General features: G+C 41.6%; 1 protein-coding gene across 2 annotated transcripts; it reads right to left on the bottom strand.

Annotated features, from left to right (window-relative positions):
- Nucleotides 1-9,152: 9,152 nt before the first annotated feature.
- On the bottom strand, nucleotides 9,153-14,274 carry bub3 (BUB3 mitotic checkpoint protein). 2 transcript variants are annotated; one of them, XM_056429695.1, is made up of 8 exons: nucleotides 14,143-14,274; nucleotides 13,090-13,284; nucleotides 12,947-13,016; nucleotides 12,426-12,577; nucleotides 11,970-12,128; nucleotides 11,671-11,848; nucleotides 11,218-11,434; nucleotides 9,153-10,528 (listed from the first exon to the last, which is right to left on the bottom strand). In XM_056429695.1, exons 2-8 carry the CDS (start codon nucleotides 13,282-13,284, stop codon nucleotides 10,519-10,521), a joined length of 981 nt encoding a protein of 326 aa, XP_056285670.1. In that variant the 5' UTR covers nucleotides 14,143-14,274; the 3' UTR covers nucleotides 9,153-10,518. The 2 variants fall into 2 exon arrangements, with proteins under 2 accessions (XP_056285670.1, XP_056285671.1); XM_056429696.1 differs by lacking the exon at nucleotides 9,153-10,528 and having other exon boundaries at nucleotides 11,214-11,434.
- Between the last annotated feature and the right edge of the window lie 1,250 nt (nucleotides 14,275-15,524).

The following is a 15,524-nucleotide window of genomic DNA, read 5'->3' as shown; positions in this document are numbered from 1 at the left end:
TCGTTTGGCACGGTCCACAGGGTTGTCGGGTCAGGTGACTGCTTTGACCTTTCCTTTGTACAGGACATGCAACTGTAGAGCAGCCTGGGTATAAAGGACAGATCCCTCTCAAATGTCATATGCGAAGGAGCGAGCCTCCGTCTCAACCACAGCCATTTAGTTGGAAACCCTGCACCACAGTGCTGCATTCATACGGGTCTGGACTCGGGGACATCAGAAATGGTTTGAAACACTTCCTTTCGCCTGCTTGAACACGGACGCAGTCTGCATAAAATCAGTTTGACCGTATTATGTGAGCCTCCATCTTGTGTTGGTTCTTCAGCTTGACTAGCTCAAAGGTTGTGATCACATGGAGGTCAATACACTATTTATAACTGTAATATTTTTTTCCGAGATGCAAGCCGGTTTCATCTGTAAAGGGCCCTAGAGATAAGATTGTGTTGTACTGAGAGTCTAACCCGACAGGGAAAGCTGTGTTTACTGTAAGTGGGGGAAAGACTCTCGGCTCTGATTGTGCCCTTACATAAACACAATGTGAATGCACTGGAACTGGAAGTGAATTCATATTCAGCACTTTACAATCACAATCACAGCCGCTACCGCAGCATCAAGTTTTACACAAGTAGTTTTCCTTATTGGAACTGTAACACCATTACTTAAAGGGTGGACAGCTATGCTGCTAGCAGGGCCAAAAACTCAACGGCTACGATCTCTCCAGAAACAATGTCGCAGCTTTCTGGTTAATTCAAGATGTTGCTGCCAACTAGTTTTCACTTAAACTCCTTTATACTCAAGAAATAGATTCAATAAGAACTGTTGACACGCAAACAGTTTCCAACCTCAGGCGTCAGGACACTGCTGCTTACATTTATATATGTTTTCAAAGTTCTTTTCGATTGTTGTATATTGTTAAAATACTTACATTTGAACCCATTCGGTCTTCCAAAGGTGTTTCAAATTAAACAAACTGAGATGGGAAAATCACTATTCGATTCTCACAACACTGTCTATATTTAATATTTTTTATATTTAATTTAATTTGTCATTAGTATTGTGTATTGTGTATGCATATATGTTGTATATATACATATATATTTTATTTTATATTTTACTTTGTATACTTCTATATCTTTCATCCCTGTTTTTTATATTTTATATTTTATTTTTACTCTTGTGTGTTTAGTTTATTGGTGCTGCTACTGTTACGACAAATTTCCCCTTGGGGATTAATAAAGTATATATCATCATCATCATCATCATGCAACCTGTGATACATGACTTTACACTCAGAGGTCCAACGCACAGGTCGGGAACCACTAGTGTAGTTGTTACAGCTGTATAAGCTGCTGTGAACATGTAACATAAGTACAGGATCCGTGACAGAATTACACCGGGAAAAAGCGAATAAGCTGATAGACCTTTCTTTGCACCATGTATTCATATAAAGCTGATGAATCAGAGGGTTAAGAGTGCTCATGAAGAAGAAAAAATGCACTGGTAACATAGGACTTTTTTTTTGGCATGCACTTTACGACAGGATAAAGTGTAATTGTGGTGAAAACATAACTACCAGCCCCATTTTGCAGGTTTTTATACAACTACTACAACGCGGTGATGAAAGGAAACAATTCCTAGAAAACCCTTTATTCTGCGACCGCTACTTTACTGAACAGCAACCGAGCTGAGCGAGTGGGAAAGCAGAGGGATTCAGAAGAGATTAAATGCTTTTCTCTTGCAGATGTTCAAAATTAAGTAGGGCACTCCAAAGTATCATCAAGACTCTATTAAATGCAGAGTTATTAATACACTTCAGTGTCCAACAAAAAAAAAAGAATCTTTCAATTGTCCATATATCCAAAAGAATAAATAAATGGGCACATGGTAGCAACAGGCAGGGGCTGCAGAAATTAGCCAGTCTTTAAACAAGCCTCAAAGGCAGCACACTTGTAAAAACCTACAGGACAACAAAAGACACAGAGGAGTGAATGAAATGAAGCTTCCTTGCCAATTACCGTGGGGAGCGTGGTGGCGGTGGAGCTTTTTGTGCTTCACACAGTCTTTTCTCCCCTTGTCCCCGGCTATTGAGAGGGATACATTAGCCAGGCGGGGATGGATGGAGTGGAGAGGAGCGCAGCAGCGCTTCATACGGCTCACTTCACGCCCGGTGTTACAGACCTCTCTTGTGACTTCACTCACAGTGCTCGCACAGAATGTGATTTTTTTTTTCACAATGTAATTTTTTCTACCTACTTTCTAAGACTGTTGAACAAAAAATTCAGATGTGGAAAATATCCACTCACCTTTATCTCGTTTGGATGAATTGCAGAGATGACGTTGGTGTGTGGTTTAATTCTTCATTGTGCTGTTTTGTTGACTATTTGCTATCGAGCTAAAATTAACCTTAAGTTCTGTAGTAAGATATATTGAAATGTATTTCAAAAGGAGCCTGTTCTTGCTCTTTTTATCCCCCAATTGACTTGTTTTTAAACTACAGAAGCAGTAAGTGGTGATTTGCAGGTGGAAATTTAGGTTAACGCCTTTTGAATTTTTATTTAAAAAGTGAATGTTTCTCAGTGACAATGTCATCTTGTAAGACTTGCTTCACACATTTAAATCTCACCTCATTTTAGACATCTTTTGACATGCATGCTGGCTGCAAAACTAATGTCATATTTAATTGTAAACACATTTATTTTTCATTTCTCTCACGCACATACATGCCTCTGGTCCATCTCAATAAATGTTTTTTTCATTTCAGCCGACTCTGCTGGGTCCCAGTGTGTGTGGACGTGTTGTCCGTGACAACTATCAGCAAGGTGAATGTCGCGGATAACAACATCCATCATTGAGTTTCATTAGCGCTGTCCTCTGACCTCTTCCACATAATGTTGTCAAATGTGTCAGGCGCCAGATTATCGGGAGGTATGATGATCAATAGATAAATAAGAGAGAGCTGTGTGCAACGCTGCTGGCACCGCTGCAGAATAAACCTCCATCCAGCATTCTGCCGCCTGTCACAAATCTGAACAACAAATGCACGAGCCCAAGGCAAGGGCCGTCAATAAGAACATAATGTGTGGACGATGATGAATTAGAGCCGGGCTTCTCAGTGCGACGCCGTTCTGCGCACAGCACCATCACTAGATGAATGCATTGATCACTGTGTTCACATTGGTTGGTTTAATCTGCATCCGAGTCGATGGGACAGCACAGCGTTTCACTCCACTGAATTCAGAAAAGTTATAATGTCCAATAATCAAAATGAAAGCACCTCTTTTTGGGCCTCATCGATTTTGCACTGCAGCCACGGATCACTCAGACAGAATGCACTTAGGAAATGACAAATGTATTTTAAATTTCAATAACATGGATTTTTCCCTGCTTAACCACAGGTTGGAGTTTAAACAAACATGTCCACATCCATAATAGGCTAAGTAGAGACATTAACAAATAGTAATATGTATGACCCGGGGTTCAAACCAAATGAAATGGATCATAGATTTAAATCTTGGATCCCAAAAGGTATAACGACATACTATTCTTTGACAGATAAAGGACAACGAAAGGACTTTGAACACCTAAGGGAAAAATATCGTCTTGAAAAATCTGATTTTTATAGATATCTCCAGATACGCAACCATTTCGAACATAACATTAGAAATACAATAGACCTTGATGAACCAATACTAAGAATATTTCTCGGTGCCTACCAAAACGAATCAAACAGAGGTATTATCTCTAAATCCTACAAGGGCCTTATGACAAAAAAATCCCACACTGCAGTATATGTAAAGGAAAAATGGGAAAGAGATGGCAACCTCTCAATATCAAACGAAGACTGGTTAGATGTGTGTAAATTCCAATGGAAATGTACCAACTCTCATATATGGCGGGAATTTGCATGGAAGTGTGTTATTCGTTTCTTTATTACACCGAAGCAGAAGGCACGCTTCGCGGGAGGGGAGCCACATGTTGGAGACGGTGTGGGGCTCAAGAAGCAAATCACTGGCACATATTTTGGGAGTGCCCTGTCATAAGGCCTTTCTGGGCAGATTTTCATCATATATTGGAAATCATACTTAACACTGACTTGCCCCTGGAATTTGCAACTTTATTCTCAGGAAAATTTGATTTTCAAACAGGGCGACGAGATAAATACATGTTTGGCATTTTAATAACCGCTTGTAAAAAAGCGCTCACCAGACGCTGGCTGCTTCCTGAGCCCCCCACGATTCAGGAGTGGATAGACATAGAAATGACATCTATGCTTCAGAGAAGTATGTTTATTCAACTCTGGGACAAGTGGGTGAAATATGCTAATCCAATTCGGACAGATCCTGTGGAGATAATAAATGAATGACCCTGCAACGCTGCTCTAGTTTAGGAAACCTCTCCGACCTCTATCCCTCTCCCTCCCTAGTCTCCCCCTTGTCTGATGTATTTCTCTGTTTGTATGTACACTCTCCCAAAAATGTTCAACGTTATTTAATTTGAAGGACTGGATGATATATATTGAATACTACACCTGTGCTGATGTATACTTTATAAATTAAGATACTATCCAAAAACGAAAAATAAAAAAATATTTTTAAAAAACAAATAGTAATATGGAACTCTCATATTAGATAGATATATACTTTATTAATCCCCAAGGGGAAATTTGTCAGATAAACAAATTTCCAAATCTTCAATGTTCTCATGAAACTATTTCTGGGACGTTGGAGGATATACCCTGGGAATTGTGTAACTTCACTCTGACGCTGACTTGCTGAATGTAATTTTCCTGCATTCATCATGGGTCTTTGTAAATATATTTGGGATATCTTTTATAGTAATTAAAGCTGATGCTAGGCAGTTTATTTTTGGCATCATTATTTTCAGCCTTTCAGCATATTGTAATGAATGCGGTCTAAACTAAAACCAGATCTGTGCGCCTCCTATTAGTTCTGTTTTCAGGCATTAGAGGATCTGGTTAATGACAGGAGTCACAGGTCAGAGGTCATTTCAGAGAGATCCTTTCTTTTCCACCAATGCAGACGAGCGTGCGCGTCCCTTCAGATCGCGAAAGCCTGATGCGAAGATGGAATATCATGCGGGAAATGTTGCTTTTCCTTAAGGTAATGTAAAAAAAGTAAAAAAAGATGAACTATAGCCTATATTTCGTATAGTTCTCAAACAATACTCAACCTAGAGCGACCTACACAAAAGCAGAGCGAGCCACTGGCAGAAAACAGCTCCAGTTTAACATCGGTCTCACTTAAACCCACGAGATCTCCGTGGCTTACAAATGCGACTTAGACTTGGTGTAAATGTTCCTGGATACTGAAAACTGCCATGAGAGAACACTGTGTTGAACCTTCATGTCACGGGGGGAACCAGACCGGAAAATCAAGACAAGGCAGAGAGCCCATGTGTTTTGTTGTGATGGAGAAATGTGAGAAAAATACAACAACAAAAAACAAACATCGACAGCAGAACAGAAGTGACCCATATTGATCGATGATGTTAAAAGGAGGGCCGTCTAATCTGCTGGTAACTGCTATGGCGTGGAGCTGGACTACAGTCTCCATCCCCACACGTATACGCACGGGTTTATCCATCTCCTCCGTTCGGTCCTGAGTGACACTGACACTAAATTGGCTCGTAATACTTGGCTTGAAATGGTATTCTTCAGGGGATGTTGGCATTAACATCGAGTAAAGCGCGTTGAAATGGATACAAGGAGCCAGTTGAATCAGTCCCTCAGAGGCACACAGGTAACCCGAGCCTCCAAGATGTGGTGCATTAGTTCTGCTAAGCTAACCGTGAATGCTAATTGCAGGAAGGACAAACTGTAACCCTCGCCCTGTGGCCATGAACCCATTAAACAGCACAGAGGGCTGCATAGACATGGAGAGTGGACAAAGAGGCTGGTCTGAAAAGGCCTGCAATCTGATTTCACTTTAAGTGGGTGTAACAAGTTTTGCCCCCCCCCCCCCCCCCCCATGGGATCTGCCTCTCACCGTATTTGTTTTTTTGACAGCGTAAAGAAAACTGTCGCTCCAAGACTGACTGCAGATCATCTACACACTGCAACAAGTTGTGAACAATAAATATGTTGTGTTGATGCATCAGTTCTCAGAGCCCAACAGGTGTTTGTTTGTTTTACAGGATGTGGATCAGTTAAGTTGAAGTACTTGTGGTTTCACCCGTGGAGGACTCACGAATAGGCCGATGGGAGCGATACCCTCAGTAGGATCCGTCAAGCATCGTCTCACTACTTAAGGCAACGCCGTCAACATTTAATTTAGAACAAAACATACTGAAACCAATCTGTATACCGAAAATATCCCCCTTGTTTGGGGCCGAGCGGTTTCCTCTTGTGGGCGAGCAAAAGTCATCAACAAGAGTCCACTGAGTATTTTCACCTTTACTCTCTGCAGCTCTGGAGCCCCCTGGCCAGACATTTTCAAACCTCACCCCGATGGACCGGCTGCCCCCGCCTTCTTCATACAAGACATTCATCAGTTTGACAGTTGGCATGAAAGCTGCACTTTCTTCCCCACTGTCCGTGATGTTTAGCGTGGTGTCTGGATGAATACTTTAATAATCTATGAGTGGCTCAAGAGTTGAGCGTACAGAAACAATAAGTCAGCCGTTCTGTTGCAGCTCTCCGAGTCTGTTAGAACAGAAAACAACTTTTTTTTCCTGGTTCTTTTTGTTCAAAAGCTGTTATCTAAATTCAGCACTCGGACCCAACAGTATCAGTGGTACGTTCAATCGGGTTTCTAAAGGTGCGTTCACACCAAAAGCAAAACTATTTTTCGCGTCGACCAAAACGCGTGAGTTTACTCGCTCGACCATTCACCGCGTTCAAACCATGAGCGTCGAGACGCTCCGCGAGGGGCGGGGCTTATCTCCGTGTCTCGTCGGAATACAAGAGCCGATTGGCCCGAGTTGCGAGATGACTGCCTCAAAGTTGAAATATTTCAACTAGGGGCGAAAATTGCGCCGCTGTCAACGCGTCGGCCACATGGCGTCGCCCCAAACGCGCCGCCCTGAAAAATATCGCGTCTATCGCAGCCACAAGCGTCTGTACGTTGACTTTTCATGGGATTTGGTCGCGCGAAAAAATAGTTTCGCTTTTGGTGTGTAAAACCAGACGGTGATTAATCTGCAGCACAAAGCCTAGGAGCCAAAAAGGAACCCCAAACCCAAAATCTGTGACCCTCTTGTCACGCCCGGAGATCTTTTGATTTACTACAGCCCGGCTCCCAGGTGAGAGTCCCCTGCAGTCAGCCCCTCGCTGCCTGTCTGTACAGAGATGGATGGCCATGAGTAGGAACCTTACCAGTGGTTTACATGGCCTTGAGCTTTACCATTTAATTAGGTTGTAATGTAACTACAATGCTCTCGAGGAGATGTTGTCTTGCCCACAAAAGCTCTTTAAAAGCCTCCTGGAGGCAGAGGGGAGCTCTGGGCGAGGTGTTGTGGCCACATCCAAGTGAAAAGCTCAGGTTCTGTTCCCCAGCTGGGATGCACTGGAAACACGACGCCAAATCTACAGGACAAGAACACGCTGTGTTTTACAGAGCCGACTGCTAACTGCAGCTTCGCATTTAACGAGCATTCATAAGAGCAGTATTAATCTTCTAATCTAACTCTCAGCAAGAAAGAGCAATACATAAATACAAACTGTCCACTGAATGGGGACTTCCTGTTGAATTTAAAAGACAAAGCAAGATATTTCCCCAGACATTTGAGATAATAGGATGCCTAAAAATCTGAACATAATTCGGGGGAAGACATGATGGACATGAAATAAACTCATCCTGCAGAGCCGACATCCTCTTTTGAGTCTTCCTCGCTCTCTCAAACAATGACACAACAAACTTTGATAACGACTAAACTTCCCTCCTGAAAAAACAATTATCTGACAATATTTAAGTTACACAACATAGAATTTGGTGTATAGAGCATTACTAATCATCTCAATTATCGTTATTCTATGCTGGAGTGCAGTTTGTTTGCTGGAGTAAGGAATGTTTAGATCACACATCTGCTAAATTTCAATCACAGAGCATAAATAATCTGTGTTTCTCTAATTACAAATTAAGAAACAATGCCAAGTAAATCTGGTCTTCAGTGCTCTGGATTAAATATCAGGCCAACAAAAGAACATTTACGACATTGTTAGATGTCTATAAAGGAGCAGCAGTCGTAGCAGCAGCAGAAGCATACGACAACTCGCTTGACAAAGTTAGGGTGAACATAGATGACAATGTTTCTCTGGTAATTAAACATTTGCTCCATTTATTATCTGGTCGTGTCAGAGAGACTGAAGGCAAATGACACGAAGTCTAAAGAAAGAAGTGTCAATCTAAAACACTCGGGGTTACTCAGAAATGACTCGTCCACAATCCCAACGGGATTAGAGAGCGTGAGAATAAAATCATTCATTTGTGGGGTTGTAAATACAGTTAGTGTTATACATTGAATGAATGCTACTTTAGCAAAAAAAATACTAAGTTTGATTTTCATTACTAAGGAGGAAGAATCCGCATTGTGTGTCACTGTCTTGAAACAGAAGGCAAACCATCATCCAGAATGGCGTCAACGTTTTTCTGATGCATCACGTGATTTCCCCATTTCCTACACATGGAGACCGGTATCGTTGGCGTGATACAGGATCAGGAACCGGTCCTGACGGAGATAAGGTGTCTGGTTGAAGGTCATCTGTGCCCTCCTGAGTGAACATAAGAGCCTTTTGTGGTTGGGTTAAATGCACATGACAGGCTGTTGGAGCACAATCACCCATTTTAATTGTCATGTAACGGTTTCATGTCGAGCCAAACTGTCTGCAACACTTCGGCGGTCTGAAACCGGAGCCCTGCCACACAACCACACGTGTGGTTCACTGGCACTTTGCTGAAGGAACAAAACAAAAAAATCAAAAACCTCGAGAGATCTGTGGCGGCAGGCTGATAATGTAAGATGCATCTGCTGCAATTAGTCTAAATAAATCATTTAAGATACTGATCAAAATTCTTTGTTACTCTTTGCAAACGGTGGATACAATCAATAAAAATACAAAGTGCTTCAATGCACCTGACAAATTGCCTGATAAATTACCGTTTTCCTATAAATAAAAAAAAACTAAACAGACAAGAAAACCGTGTTGCGGTTTTAATGCATCCTCAAATTTTCTAATTTAGTGTAAGCCAAAGCTGACGGGAAACAAGGTAATTCGCTGTCGCCCCAACAACAAACCCCGGGGGCCACTCTCCGCCTGCTCCACGGGTTGTAATTAGGTCCCAAAATGAAAGCCATTTCATATTAAGCTGCAGTCATAATCCAGCGTCCAAGACGGACTCATTATCGACAATCATGAGACTTAGTTACATCATTTAACCAATCCAGACTAATCATTTCCAGGATATCACAGAAGCAGATAGTCATTAGAAAAAATTGGGGCTCTTAAATAGAATAATTGACATCTATATCTTCTCTGCTGCTTTGGCTGAGGGGTTTCAGAAATTGCATTAGTTGCAATTGAAAATCTGAACCGAGGGAAAAAGACACCACGTAGAGTTTTGCGGGGCACTGCGCTGCGTTTACGCTCCCCATTCATATAATGCTGAATATGGCATTAAAAAAAGCTGTCCTGTGTATCAACCTACAAAACAGCAGCAGATCAATTCAGCGAGTTTTTTAAAAAAGTACGCGCTCACTGGATAAAAACTCTGCTATCCCCCTTTATCGTCTATAATAATACAATTTGCTGAATGCTTTATGCATGACGCCCTCTCTGTATACATTTCTCAATGAGTTAAAAAACAATCCCCCATTGCACAGTGACGCCCTCAGCCTGCCAGATGCAACCGGGTCATCCAGTTTAGTCATTTTCTCCCGATAATAAAGCAGGATCTGGTTTAGACCTCCGATGTCTATCACTACAGGTCAGCGCATGGGGGCAAGTGGAGCCCTCGGCATGACGAGTGGATCATCGCTTTCCCTCAACACATCAAGAAGATAGACCTCTACCGCCCGGACGCATTCCTAGCATTTCTTTCACAGGTACAGGTGACAAAATGTTATGCTTCAAACTTTAAAAAGATACAAAATGTTTTATTAGAGTGTCAAAGTTTCAAACTCAAATAGGTGTTACAAGCCTGATCCAAGAACAGCTTCAGTATGATATAAAATGTAACGCCACCATTAGAGTAAATACTAAACTTTTGATGACTCTAGAATGACAACAAAAAAAGAGGGAAAAAAAAGGCAAAAAGAATGATTTAAAAATGTTTGAGTGAAGAACAAGAATCAGTTTTCAGAACAAACATGAAACAATTAAATATTTAACAAGAGCCACAAACGAGAAGAAAGGTTTACACAACTATGACTTACAAGAGAGAAAACAATTGTTCGGGTATGGACAGACATTACGGCAAACAATTTGGTAATGGTACACTGGACGCCAGCACATAACCCAAATGTGATAAAGGCTTCATACGCAGAGGGAACCGGTCCAGGGTGGACTTAGGTTGACCTGTAAACCAAACACAGGAGACAATGGATTCAATCAACTCGGGATTCATCACTGACCAATGCACTGACACACAACTCATTGAATATGGTTGCATAGTGTTATTTCGGTGCGAGGTTCACACACAAAGATCTGCTAAAAATACCAGTTTTATAGGTTTATTCATGTCATGCAAAGTTGCTATTGACATAAGGAGCATTTTATAGCGATATTTAAAACATTCTTGAAATCTCAGTCAACGATCACAATTCCCTCGGAGCTAAAAAAACATTTAACCAAACGATGCATTACAGTTTAAGTCCAAACAATATCCTGAAAACAAAACAAAAAATGTTTATGACTAATCATTATAGTTCCTGGACAGACATTGATTTAGTTTCACAAAAGGTATTTATTACAGGCCTGTTTTAACGAATTGCATTACACTGTACAGCAGCTGTCCGTCTGCTCACTGGGTGTATATTCACAACAGCAGACACACAAACGGGGGGAGTGTGTGTGAGTGTGTGTGTGTGTGTGGGGGGTTTCCAAGTTCGCATCTGTCTATCTTTCAACCGTCGGATATTGAAAAGTGGACAGAGAGATAGAGATCAGCATCGGCTGCAGCTGGACGTGCGGCTTGTAAATGCAGCTGCATACACAGTGGGTGGGAAACTGCTGCACCGAGTACACAAGGGGTGAGGAAGACTCACTTGGGTTTCGTCTCAGCATCTGTGACTTGGCGGATGAAGATGGCGTCCTCGGGGTGGTTGATGTCACCCTTCTCGTGCATGTAGGAGGAGGCGATTGCGAGCATGGTGCCGTCGTTGTTGAAGGCCAGTGAGGCGATGCTGGTCGGGTACCTGTGGAACTGACACAGGCGCTTCTTGTTGAAGGGGTCCCAGATGTTCACAAAGCCGTCGGAGCCACCTGGAAGAAGGAGAGCATCGAGGTCAACCTCAAAAGATTTAGGCTGTGCTACTGCGGAGATATGGATCTATAATAACAGTGTGTCCCTCTTGCAACCTTCGCAATTCAAGGCTAAAAGTCAAATGAAAATGTATGACACTCAGAAGAACAATTTACAGAAAACTTACGGAAACAAACTAAATGCAAGAGGAAACTAATTCATATCATTTTGTCAAGCGCTATCCATCCAGTCGTACCTGTGGCAAAGGTGTTATGAATACTGTGAAATGAGATGGCGTTGACAGGGTAAACCTGCTCAATTCCTTCCTCCTTCAGCCTGTGGCATTTGAAGGCATACTTCTTCTTCTGAAACTCGGGGCTTGGGTCCAGGTACTCCACGGCTACACGGCCCTCGATTGAACTCAAGACGTAGCCCTGGAGCCGAGACAGAAAACATGAAGTTACCATCCAAGTTCATCAACCCAGGGAGCTGCATCGGTGACAGAAGGTGAATGATCGGTTGTCAGTGTCGCAGTGATTATAAGGCAGAGGGTACCTGTTTGTTTGGGAAGGCTCGAATGCAGCGGGTTTGATACTTGAGGCTGGACTCTCTTCTTTGCTGTACATAGCCCATGTTTCTTAAATCCCACACCAGTACTCGTCTCCCAGCTGTGCCAACAATCAGCCTATCTCCAGCCACAGAGAGGGTATACACCTTTCACAGAGACGAGACACACGAGATGAGACGCAACACTAGAAATGCAGAAAGCCCGAATTAACACTTTCCGATCTACGCCTTCATTTGCCAAAGTAATATACAATCATGTGACAGTCAAACGGAATTACACGGTCTGAATTTTCTTACACATCTAGGCAAAGCAAAATCTAATCACAGCATTTTCTCCAAAACAGTGCACCTTTAATGGCTATCGCTTTGTGCACCGATGAAAGCCGTTCCAGAAAAACATATTTTAATTTGTCTTCCTACATGATGCTACTGTACTGCGTTTACCTTTTCAGGCTGAGTGAAGGTGCCAGCGTTGCAGGGCGTCCTTGGGTCCCACAGCCGAACTGATCGGTCCCAGCTACCCGTTACCATGACATTAACATCTGGGCAGTATTCCACACAGCGAATGGGGGCGTCATGTGTTCCGACGATAGTACCTGTTTCAGGATAATATTGAAGAGCGGCATAAATGAACACATACAGCAAATATATGGCATACTTATTACATTACATGTCATTTAGCAGACGCTTTTATCCAAAGCGACTTACAATAAGTGCATTTCAACCAAGAGTACAAACTAAGAGCAACAAGAATACAGGAAGTAACATTTCCTCAACATAGTCGAACTACAAAAGTACCATAAGTAAGAGCTATTTAAGTGCCACTGAAGTGCAAATCTGTGTTTTAATCCAGATATAGTGGGAAAAGGTGTGTTTTCCGACTATATATGTTTTATGAAGATCTGTGAATGGTTTAGGCGATGGTAACAAACATTTTATGAGTGCTCAACAGGTTTGTGACATACCTTGGTCTGTGTTCAAATCATGCGTTTTTAATTGTGCATCTAAGCCTCCGCTCCAAGAATGTGTTGGGTCCTGCAAGTGACAGAGGAACGTTACACGTGTACCTTTACAATAAATAAGCTAAACAAATCAAACCTTGACCTACATAAAAAGCACAGTCAAGAACTGGAGCTGTGTGCTGGTACTTCATCCGCATGGTGTTGCCTCCGACATCAAAGAGACGGACAGTGCCGTCCCAAGAGGAAACCAGCAGGAACTGGGTTGCAGTGGGACTGAACTTGACAGCAGAGATGCTGTCCTCTGGTCCCTGGTTTAGCTTGTACTCGTTCGAGCCCGTCATCTGGAAAGAGGAAACATATCACCGAGTCTGAAGTTTAGACTAAATAAACGTGACTGTAATGAGACTCAATAGATGCATAAATGACTCCTTTCAAAATGTCTACACAATAGAAAAAACAATAAACACTGCAATCACATTAAACACAACAAACAGGAGCTTGACAAATCATCTCTGGGGATTACAAACTTTTTTTAAATATATAATATGCTTCAGAATACCAATATATATTACACATGCACCACACTGAATCCCCCAGTTGTATTTTTGTTTTCCATATCTAGAGGAGCCGAATCTAAACTGCTGCCACATTCGTTCTACAGTTCAGGATCCTTGACAATTCAGTTTGATTAATTCCTAACATTAACTGGGTGAAGTAAAAAGTAAGCTTTACGCAAACGGAAAGCAAAAAAAGTCAGTCAGTCTTGATCACGTTGCCTTCACAAGAAAAGAAAAAACATGCATTCGAGTTTGATTTGTTGATCTCAAAATCAACGTTGATTTTAGAGAGTAATGTGAAGCAACTGGTACGCTACTGGGTCAATGGCTCCCAGCTTGTTGTTAGCTTAGCTTAATGACAGTGGTTGTGGATTTAGCCAACTAGCTCCATCGAGCACGCAGCTTGCTAAGTTAACATAACATGCTCAGAAACATGGCTTTCTGGTGCGAGAGCTCGTGGAAAAGCATCTTTACTTTGAGCGTTCTCGATCGCATGTGTTATTGTTTCACACCGACAAAACGACTCCAGGAATTAGACTTAGCCGGGAGCGCCTTTCCGCTACCATTGCTGTCTGCTAGCGCTTCTAACTGTGAAGATAACGTCGCTACGAGCCCTGGTGTGAGCCGTTTCACTTCACTTACCGTTTCAGTTTGGTGTCCTTCCCACGCGACTGATTCTTTTCTCTAACAAGCCTAATTATTATGCCTTAATATCCAATAAATTGTAAAACGTGGAAATGCTACACGGAAATGTGGCCGCGAAGCTAACTCCTGGACAAGCGTTACCGTAGCCCCGGTGGATGCTGATTGGCTAAGACAAATGTTCAAATTCCCGCCTGCCATATGATTGGTTGGTTTAACTCTCACGCTGATAAGTCCGTTGGCTCAATGTAGATCACGTGTCACAGGACTGCTCTATGTTCACTCCCCCCCCTCTCTGAGCAGGCCTGATTTTGTCTTTCCTTTAAGATTGATACAATACTAAAAATGTTTTATTTAAGCTGTGCTGCAGCAAGTTTACCACATGTATCTATTATTGTACAATGTTTATTGTTTTATTAAATGTGTTATTGTTATTGTTTTATTCGTATGTGTTTATTGTACACCTTTCGAGTCAAATGTGCAACGTATATATACTTGGCCATTACATTATTCTGATTCTGATGTAAAAAATACATAATGTGTCCCTTGAAGCCAATTACAAACTAATATATATTATAAAATCAACTGCAGTGGATCAGCGTATACAGCTATAGCCTTCTTTATATTATTGAGGCTGCATGTTCTTGAAGGAGAACTTTGCCCAAATATGCCCAGTGTTATATAATAGCATTCTCTTTGTCCATGAGTCTAAAAAAAAACTTTAAGAAAAACTTCTCAACATTTTTGGAAATTGAACGACTGACTCCTGAACTATTTAATCCCCCTTGCCTCATAATTGCGCTCATCTTGATTTAATGTGTGAGACTATTGCTATCTGCACATAATTATTGTTTTATACGAAAATTACGCTGAAAAATGCATCGCTCTATCGCAAGAGATCAAATGTGTGTGTCGTCATTAGCCGTATAGACTGCAGCGCTCACATTATGTTTAAAAAAAGGCATTGCACAACAATTTTTCAATTCATCTGATTCAAAATGACAGTCTTCATTTGTTAGACAATCTGTTCAAATGTTTGTATTTTATTTTAGAGACCTCGATCATCTCTGCAGACACTCAATGTGCCTTTATGCCACGTTTAAGAACAAAATCGCTCCATCCTTATAAAATGTTAAACCAAGATCTTTAGCACACAAACTGAATGATTCATTTTCCATGTACATCACAATTATATTAAGCATACGTTTCTTTTGGGAACGGAATGTTTTACTCAGTGTAAGACCATGACATAATTTCAATAACAATATCAGAGAAAATATCACACAAAAACAGAGGCTATTTTTGGCTCTTTGCATGGCTTTCAAATTACCGGCAAAACACTGCGTCATAAAAACAAATATCACCTGCAGTTTTTCGGGGAT

The sequence above is a fragment of the Pseudoliparis swirei genome, chromosome 13 (genome assembly GCF_029220125.1).
Source record: "Pseudoliparis swirei isolate HS2019 ecotype Mariana Trench chromosome 13, NWPU_hadal_v1, whole genome shotgun sequence".
Taxonomy (NCBI): domain Eukaryota; kingdom Metazoa; phylum Chordata; class Actinopteri; order Perciformes; family Liparidae; genus Pseudoliparis; species Pseudoliparis swirei.
The sequence above is the reverse complement of the archived record's forward strand: the minus strand, read 5'-3'. Positions and strand labels throughout refer to the sequence as shown.